Source organism: Corylus avellana, chromosome ca5 (assembly GCF_901000735.1).
Source record: "Corylus avellana chromosome ca5, CavTom2PMs-1.0".
NCBI lineage: Eukaryota > Viridiplantae > Streptophyta > Magnoliopsida > Fagales > Betulaceae > Corylus > Corylus avellana.
The window spans coordinates 17,077,385-17,086,708 of record NC_081545.1 but is presented as its reverse complement, the minus strand read 5'-3'; the positions used below and the strand labels follow the sequence as shown (position 1 = coordinate 17,086,708).

General features: G+C 35.5%; 1 protein-coding gene across 1 annotated transcript; it reads right to left on the bottom strand.

The window, feature by feature from the left end:
* Nucleotides 1-218: 218 nt before the first annotated feature.
* On the bottom strand, nucleotides 219-3,757 carry LOC132182408 (uncharacterized). The gene is made up of 8 exons (XM_059595647.1): nucleotides 3,488-3,757; nucleotides 2,773-3,000; nucleotides 2,544-2,681; nucleotides 2,301-2,379; nucleotides 1,118-1,189; nucleotides 878-953; nucleotides 677-733; nucleotides 219-578 (listed from the first exon to the last, which is right to left on the bottom strand). Exons 2-8 carry the CDS (start codon nucleotides 2,959-2,961, stop codon nucleotides 485-487), a joined length of 705 nt encoding a protein of 234 aa, XP_059451630.1. The 5' UTR covers nucleotides 2,962-3,000; nucleotides 3,488-3,757; the 3' UTR covers nucleotides 219-484.
* Nucleotides 3,758-9,324: the final 5,567 nt, after the last annotated feature.

The following is a 9,324-nucleotide window of genomic DNA, read 5'->3' as shown; positions in this document are numbered from 1 at the left end:
TACTCTATTAAATTTGTAGGATGAGATAGAAAAAAGATAAAAAAAATATATTAATGTAAATTATTTCTCTTAGGACTTTGGGTCAAGTCCGGGCGAGTAGAAACCAATGACAACTTGCGAGGGATTATATGCACAACCTTAAAATGAGAAAAAAAAAAAAAAAGAAAAAAAAAAAAAAAAAAAAGGGGAAGGTGTGGTGGGCGTAATACCACCCCGTCATTTGATCATTTACTTCTGTTTTATATCTCCATTTAATTGAACTTGCAACCACCTAGGATTTTTTATAATTGCCTCAAAGGGTCCAATATACATACCCTACAAACCAGATATTGGTTATTGGGATGTAAGAATGGGTGGAAGGCACAAGTTAAAAAACAAAGCAAGAAAAACATGATATTGCCTGGCCAAGAAGATTTGAACCCCAGATTGTTGGAGTGAAAATTCCTATCCAAGACAGCAATGCCAAGACTCAGAAGGCATGCTTCTAAAATTTTCTCTCTACAGGCTTGAAAAGCTTGGTAGTCGTGGCAGAATCTTTTCGAGAAAACTGAGCTGGTTTCATTACGAGCGAGGGACGACTGTGGGGGACAACAAGTGATAGATTCATAGAATGAGAATTGGAAAGCATCTACAAATTGCGTCTCACACATAATTTTAAAATAAATGAGATTCTTACCCTTCATTCCTCGGTAAGGGCTTTTTCTTCATAGCTGCAAGATTCTTCATCTCACGACTGCTCAAAAGAACAGGTCAATAAATCATGAAAGGGAAATCTTGAGAGCAAATCACACAAGGCCAATATATTTTTCTTTTTTTCCTTATTTTTTTCTTCTTAGATTTATAACTTTTTCAAGAGGAACTTTCCCTACAAGACTACCTGTTAAGAAAATCTATTTTTGACTTCTTCATCAAGTTGCTCTTCACGTTTGAAACATTGTGGCCGGGTCCACTACCTACAAAGAATTGTCAAAAGTAAATTAACTAAAACATAAATTTAGAGTGCAGTCTCTACAGTGTCAAAGTCTCAGCATGTTAACAGATAGATTGGAAATAAACAGATTGCTGAACTCATTCAGCAACACCAACAGAAGAAACTAGAACAGAATAGAATGACTACCTCCACAAAAGCTTCTTTTATTTTTTGAAGGTGGAACCTTCGTGCAAAGCTGAACTTGCCGACTTTGTTTTCCTACAAAAAGTCCAACAGATTTTGAGAAAATCATCTGTGCACAAGTATTAAAATGTGCCCTTAACTAGTAAATGATGCATAAAAATTCATAGAATGAGCGATTCATGGACTTTAAAGAAAAATAAAGCAAAATGGATGGAAAACAGATAAAACCCAGAATTTTTTTTTAGTTAAAAATAAAATCAGAATCGATGATTACAAAAATCTGATTTGAACTTTTCCAAGGACTAATTCTTTTCTTTTTAACCTATCAAACTTCTATCTCATTCTTCTGCAGGCAAGTCATAGTGAACTTCCATGGATTTCTGCTTGCCTCAAGGCTCTAGGTGCACAAGGTGAGGTAGAAAAGAAATTTGCTTGTGGTTCTACTAAGGATCGGTGGGTTTTATCTTGCATCAACATCCCACAGGGAGCCATATTAGGTATTTTCTTAATCTTATGCATGGTTTAAGAATGGATTCAATTTTACCAGTTGTATCCACCGACTCCCAGTGAATAAAGAAATGGATTATCATTTCAACAGCGTGTGATACTTGTTCAAGAACAGAGAATCATCTGTTTAAACCCTACGACCAAGTTATCTAGTTCATAGAGAGCCCTAAATGGAGTTAAGTACAATTGCTCCACCTGTGGAATAATTTCAATAACCATCGGTTGAAGGTGCATAGGATTTTTCCAAATACCTAAACCTGAGAGAAAAGCTCAAGTATACCTCATCCCGAAATATTTGGGATGTTAATAAAAAGTACACAACAGCAAAACTGAAACTCCTTGAAGGATATGAATTATGAAAGGATTGTTATGGTAATGGAATGTAAGAACTCAATTTGTATAATGGAAAGACAAATGCAACAAGGTCACAGCTGAATCCTCATGGACAAAGCAATTATAGGAAGCTAATATAATTTGCAACTCTGATACAAGAGTTTAAGAAATACATCACATGCATTAAAGCATGCAACATAAAACATTAATATATAATCACAGGGAAGAATAGAAATAAACGACATAGATCTTCTACAGATTTTTTTTTTTTTTTTCTATTCAAAGGGGGGAACGGGGAAAGGAACATTGATCTTCTACAGATTATTTGAGATTAGAAAGAACATACGTGCATCTTCTTTCTTGTATAGTTGCTTAAGTCGAGCAACAGATTTCTTCTCATGCTCAGCAATGTCTTCCAATTTTGCCTGGCAGAGTAGATCACCCAAATTTTATAATGCTTAGCAAAAGTTGCAATATTGATTGCCTTATCAATTACTGAAAAATAACCTACCTACAAAAGAAAACTGCATCTAACAATGAAAATTATTAAAAAGGATAATTTGAAAAAGAAAGGAAGATAAATGATCACCTCATACAATTGTATCCATTTAAATGCCGTCGAACTTTTTCTCATCCTCTCAACCACTTGCTCCGTGTTTTTAGCACCAAACTGCTTTTCATAAAATTTCTTCCACAACTTGTCAGTCACTGGACTAAGATCCCTTCCCTACAGAATTAATTAAAAAATATGCACTTTAAATTTCCTGCTTAAATATAACATAAACATTTAATTTCAAAGATAATACGGGCCTTCTTACTTCTGAACACTTCTCAATGTGCGTCAATTGTTCGACGGTACAATGTGGTAAAATTCGATCAAGAAGATTTATATCTGTTTCACCAACATCACCAAGGTACCTTACATTATCAATCGTTGTCTTAATGCAAAGATCAACTAATGATGGAACCAGTTTCCTTCCACTCACTACAGATTCTTTCCTCAGCATATCTTTGATCTCTTCTTGTCCGGGTATGCCTCACTAAAGCTAGTACACAAGCCAATACACATTCAATTCTCATCTTTATCTTCATTCCAAGTACACAAAACATTTGCCACTTCAAAAATTACAATAATCTAAATGAATTCAGCTAAAATTAAAGCTTTCTTCAACCACTTTGTTGAGCTTTTCTCTTTCTTAATTTCTATTTTTTATTTTTAAATTTTCCTTGGAACCCAATATTAAAGTAAAAATATCCAGTTTCTGCTTGGTTCCTGAGAAAGCTGAGTAAAATTTTAAAAGTAAACCTTAAAATTTACAAACTCGATTTCTTGTTTCCCCAGCTTTCTCAGCAGCCAATCAGAAGACGACAAAACTTTCTAACTTACCAGAAAATCGAAGCCATAAAAAGAAATCCACAAAATAAAAACAAACAAGTATCAGATCGGCGACAGAGAAATTCGGAATTATAAAGATTAAAAGAAATTAAAAAAAAAAGGAGAAATTAAAGCCGATTAAGATTTGGGGAACTGACCGAGCGATCGGGGAGACGAAGAAGGGAATCGCCGGACGGAGAAGAGACCGTTTGATTATAATCAGATTCGCTTTTTTTTTTTTTTTTTTTTTCCCTCACATAGTACAAAAAACAGAGAGATTCTAACAGGTATTGGCTAACGTGCACCGGCTCTCACTGACGACGACGATGATGTGGAAAGCCTTCGGTTTAAAGACAAGACAAAGAGTTGACGTTATGTGCCTGGGAGAACCTGGTTCGTGCTAACGTGCGCGGGGGAACAGCTCCCACTGTGGCGGGTTTTCCAACTACTAGTTTGCCACGTCAGAATTGCCGAAGTCGTTAGATTTCCTCTTTTGTTTTTTAAACTATTCAAAGGAAGTAGATTTTTCAGAGTTAGATATATCCTTATCTACCGTCAATAAAACTATGTACCATGTACCACGTGTCTTTTTATTTTATCAAGTCCTTGCTTGTTTTTGTTTTTGTTTTAATGTCCTATAAGGAGTTGATTAGTGGTTTTAGGAATCAATAAGATAGTTTAAGTTGATTGATAATTTCTGAGAAGAGACTTCTCTAAAGCTTTGGGGAGTAAGGTTTTTTTTTTTTTTTTTTTTTTTTTTTTTTTTTTAGGGGTGAACACGATACTTAGTGGATACTTAGAGCTTTGTGCAAATTAAATAGTCACAGTAGCAGAATAATAATCAAGCAACCTACAAGCAAAACACAAAAATTTTTACGTGAAAAACTCTCCAATGTGAAGGTAAAAATTACGGGACCTAGTCTAGTCAAATCTTTTACTGTTTCCTAGAGAAATATCCAGAGGTTATCATCACATCAAGAATAAATGCATTCTTGGATTAAACATAAATTCATCACCCCAAAGTAGATTCCAACAAGAATAAAGAAAGATCTCACCAAGTAGGTATTAGCAATCAAGCGACTGGAGAGCAATTCCAACGATCGACACCTGTCAATACGTAGCACTCGTCGTCAGGAACAACATACTAAAATTGCAACAAGATCTGCCAACAAACGATCCTTCAATCTTTGATGGATGCAGTTAAGAAAAAACATTTTTCTTTTTTTTTCTCTCTCCTTATGGTGCCACACTCCTCTTTCTTTTCTTCTTTTTCTTTTTTTTCTTTCCTCACATGAGGATGCGCACTGCGCTTTCCTTTATATAGCAAACAAAAGGGTTTTAACCCTTTGTTTGTCCACGTGGTTTGGTCCCCACATAAAGAGGGACCACCCCAACAAATCTCCCCCTCCCAACTATGTGGGGGGCTCCACCAAGCTTGCCGTGCTTCTACAAATTTCAAGCTTTTGCATAGACAACGGTTTTGTAGCAACCCAAATAATTAACTAAGCTTAGGTAGCTTAGTTAGATAGTTAATTTGGACTTTAAGTCACTAGGAACAACTAGAAGGCCATTTTAGAAATTCTAGATTTCCTGACTGGACGTATGCTTGGGGAGCATCGTACGTACGCTCTTTCTGTAAGTAAGGACGTACGCAGGGGGACCACCGTACGTATGCTGAGGGACCACTGGACGTACTCTGCCAATAGTACGCAATACTCTGCAAATAGTACACGAACATACGCCCCTATAGTACTGGACATACTCTACTTTTGGGTTAACCCCTGGATAATACCTGAACGTACGCTACAGCCTTTGGACCGCTGGGTAAACAGTACCGGACTTACGCTCTAATAGTACCAGGTGTCCGCTACTTTTCAAAATAGTTTGTAGCGCCCTTTGCTTTTTCTCACCTATAAATACCCCCTACCCCTCACCCTTTCACGCCCATTCTTGCCCCCAGGCTACCTGATACCCGTGTGTGAGTGTTTTGTGAGGATTTTGTGAGTTCCTAGAGAAGGAGAGGTGATTCTTGGAGGTTTCGCTTCAAGGAGGTAATCTTCTAAGCTTAGCTTGCTCCTTAGTCGTTATGTTGTTCAAGTGCTTTTCATAGTTAACTTAATTGGTAGTTTGTAGCTTCTAGTTATGTTGTTGCCCTTAATCTTGGTTTAAGCATGGGTTAGCGTTTAATTCTTGTTGGCCTTATTCCCTTTTGCATGGAGGTGTTGTTTTGAGATATGAGGTCCTATGAATCTTTTTGGTAGCTTTAGAACCAGTTTGGGAGGATAGGAGGACAGTTGAACCAAATGAGGTTCTACCTGAACCTTTTGGGCTGACGTACGGCCACGAAACCGGACGTACAAGCCTTCTGGGCGGACTTACGGCCACGGACTCAGACGCAAGGTCAAAAGTGTTATAGGGAACGCCACTTTGGCCAGTCATCCGATAGCCTTTGTGTTGGAACAAGTGGCTCAGATTCTACCACTGGAGTGCACTTGTGAGGGTTGTGTCCCGCATTGAGAAAATATAAAAGAAAAGAGTGCTTAATATACCTAAGTGGACCTTAGCCCATTAGCTTAGGCTTTTGGGCTAGAGTTGTGTTCACTTATGTATATTAATGTACTTTTGGTAAAAACTCCATAATCGCTTTATCTCCCAACTAATTGTATCAGAGCCGTAGTTACCTTCCTGGGGCGGGTGTCTAGATGCATCGGGTTTAGAGTTGTGTCTCCATCCGCAACTCTTGATGTGAGACACTCTTGAAAATGTAAAAAGACTCACAAGCGAGGGGGAGTTGGGTCCATGTGAAGAGATTCACAAGTGAGGGAGAGATTGTTGTGAGTGCACCTGTGAGTGTTGTGTCCCAAATTGAGAAAAGGAAAAAGTGCTTAATATACCTAAGTGGACCTTAGCCCATTAGCTTAGGCTTTTGGGCTAGAGTTGTGTTCACTCATGTATATTAATGTACTTTTGGTAAAAACTCCATAATCGCTTTATCTCCCAACAAATTGTATCAGAGCCGTAGTTACCTTCCTGGGGCGGGTGTCTAGATGCATCGGGTTTAGAGTTGTGTCTCCATCCGCAACTCTTGACGTGAGACACTCTTGGAAATGTAAAAAGACTCACAAGCGAGGGGGAGTTGGGTCAATGTGAAGAGATTCACAAGTGAGGGAGAGATTGTTGTGAGTGCACCTGTGAGTGTTGTGTCCCACATTGAGAAAATATAAAAGGAAAAAGTGCTTAATATACCTAAGTGGACCTTAGCCCATTAGCTTAGGCTTTTGGGCTAGAGTTTGTTAAGTGTCAAAATATTCATATTTTAGCCCTTAAACTTATATGTGTTAATTCCTTGGTGTTGTTAGTTTGTGCTATTTTACTTCTTTTTTTTATATTTTCTTTGTTTTATAGGTTTTTGGAAGAAAAGAAAGCATTCCTGGAAGTATTGGACTTAAAGGATAAAATTGGAAAAAAGCTAGAAGACTTGAAGCAAGCAAAAGCATTCTGGTAGTGCGATCGAGCACGGACCTGCGATCGAGCGCAGTTCCAGAGAGGTCCAGACGTGAAGAGCGAGGCGTGCGCTCGTGCGCACAAGAGAAGCTCGATCGCATTGCGATTGAGCGCAGAAGACATAAAATCTATCGTAGAGATGCGATCGAGCGCACCTGTGCGCTGGAGAATTCTAGAAGCTGCAGCCAGACTCCCTTTGCTTTCCATATTAGGGTTTTTCTAGTCCTAGTTGGACTAGGACTAAACCCTACGATTTTACTAGGGTTTCTAGGTTTTCTAGAATATTCCTAAGCCTATAAATAAGACCTCTAAACCTTTAGAAGAATCATCCTAGAATAAACATGTTAAGTGCTAAAATATTCATATTTTTAGCCCTTAACTTGCATGTTTTAATCTTTTGGTTTTAGTTAACTAGGTCATTTTAATTCATTTTTGTGTTTTCCATACTTTTGTAGGCTTTTAGAAGAAAATGAAGTAAATCTGGAAGATTTGGGCTCAAAGAGAGAAGATGGGAAAAATGGGAACCCTGACACTGCGATCGATCACAGGTTACTTGCGATCGAGCGCACACGGGTTGTGATCGATTGCACCCGTGCGCAGAAGACATATCAAGTGACGGCCAGATTGTCATTCTTTCCATATTAGGGTTTTCCAACTCCCAATTGTAATAGGTTTTGAAACCCTATGGAATTCCTAGGTTTACTAGTTTGTCAAGGACTTCTAAAGCCTATAAATAGACCCTTAAGCCACTAGAATAGATATGCTTTGTAAGGAGAAGAATTTGAGCTCTTCAAGTTCAAGTTTCGGGTTTATTCTTTTCCTTTATTTTATTTTATTTTATGAAGATGTTTAACATCAACTCTATGTGTAGCTAATTTACTTAGTAGGGTTAGATTGAAGCTCTAGTTATGTTTTGTTAATATTCAATATTGGGGCCTTTGTGATGATCTTGTTATGATGTCTAACTTGATTAATACTTAGTTTCATGAATTCCTCATATGTGTGCGCCTGATCAACATGTGCATGTGGTATGGACTAGTTAGTTAAATCAATTTGGATGACCGAGTCCTGGGTTTAACATAAGTAACAAAAGATATCCACATCGGATTCTTGGGTTAATCAACATGGGGAACCGGGTGTAGACACCCATGCCCTAGGCCTCATGTGTTTGTCGATTTTCACAATTTTATGCTTTCTTAAAGAACAACTTAGTAGACAACCATGCTAAATCCTTTAAGAAAAAAAAGAATAGGGGTGTCAATGCGGGCGGTTAGAAACCGTCTGCTAAGCGCTAACCGCCTAACCGTTATAACTGCCTAGCGGTTAGCGGTTACAGGTTGTTGGGTTTACTAACCGTAACCGCTAACCGCTAACCGCTTTTTTATATAATATATTTTTATAATTATAATTTTAATAATATTTATACATATAACATAATCGCTTGATCATTAGATCACAATTTTTTTTTTTAAATAATTAAATCACAATTTGAGTATTAATATATTATCACTATAATTTATATGATTGTATCACATGATCAATTGATCATTAAATCATTTGATTATATAATAACAAATTATACATATATAATATGATATAACTCATAAGTATACCAATTCATATTAATACAACAATTAAGTATCTAGAGACTTAGTTCCAATATATGTTATAAACTGATAAGTCTATTTATGTTATAAATTATAATTATACATATATGCATATGAATAATATAAATGCATAAGATCAATACTTAATCATATGATTCAATGACAATTCAAATACTTTATTCAAGTTAATCATATTATTAATGTATAATGATAATGTGATTCGTATAATATCAAATTAAGTAATTGGCATTAGATTCAATAATGTGTTACTTATAACCACAATTGAAGTATTAATGTATTATTATTCTAATTTATATGATTATATAATAATAAATTATACTTATATAATATGACATAAGTCATAAGTAGACCAATTCATACTAATACAACAATTAAGTACCTAGAGACATAGTTCCAATGTATGTTATAAACTTATAAGTCTATATATGTTATAAATTATAATTATACATATATGCATATGAATAATATAAATGTATATTATCAATACTTAATCATATGATTCAATGACAATTCAAGTACTTTATTCAAGCGAATCATATTATTAATGTACAATGATAATGTGATTCGTATAATATCAAATTAAATAATTGACATTGGATTAAACAATGTGTTACTTATAAACATAATTGAAGTATTAATGTATTATCATTCTAATTTTAGTAATATTATCATTATAATTGATATGATTATATCACATGATGAATTGATCATTAAATCATATGATTATATAATAATAAATAATACATATAATCATATATAATATGACATATAATCATATATATCATATGTTTTATTTGAACTTCTTTTATATGTTGTGTTGAACTTTTTTTATATGTTGTGTTGAATTTCTTTTTTTTTTTTTT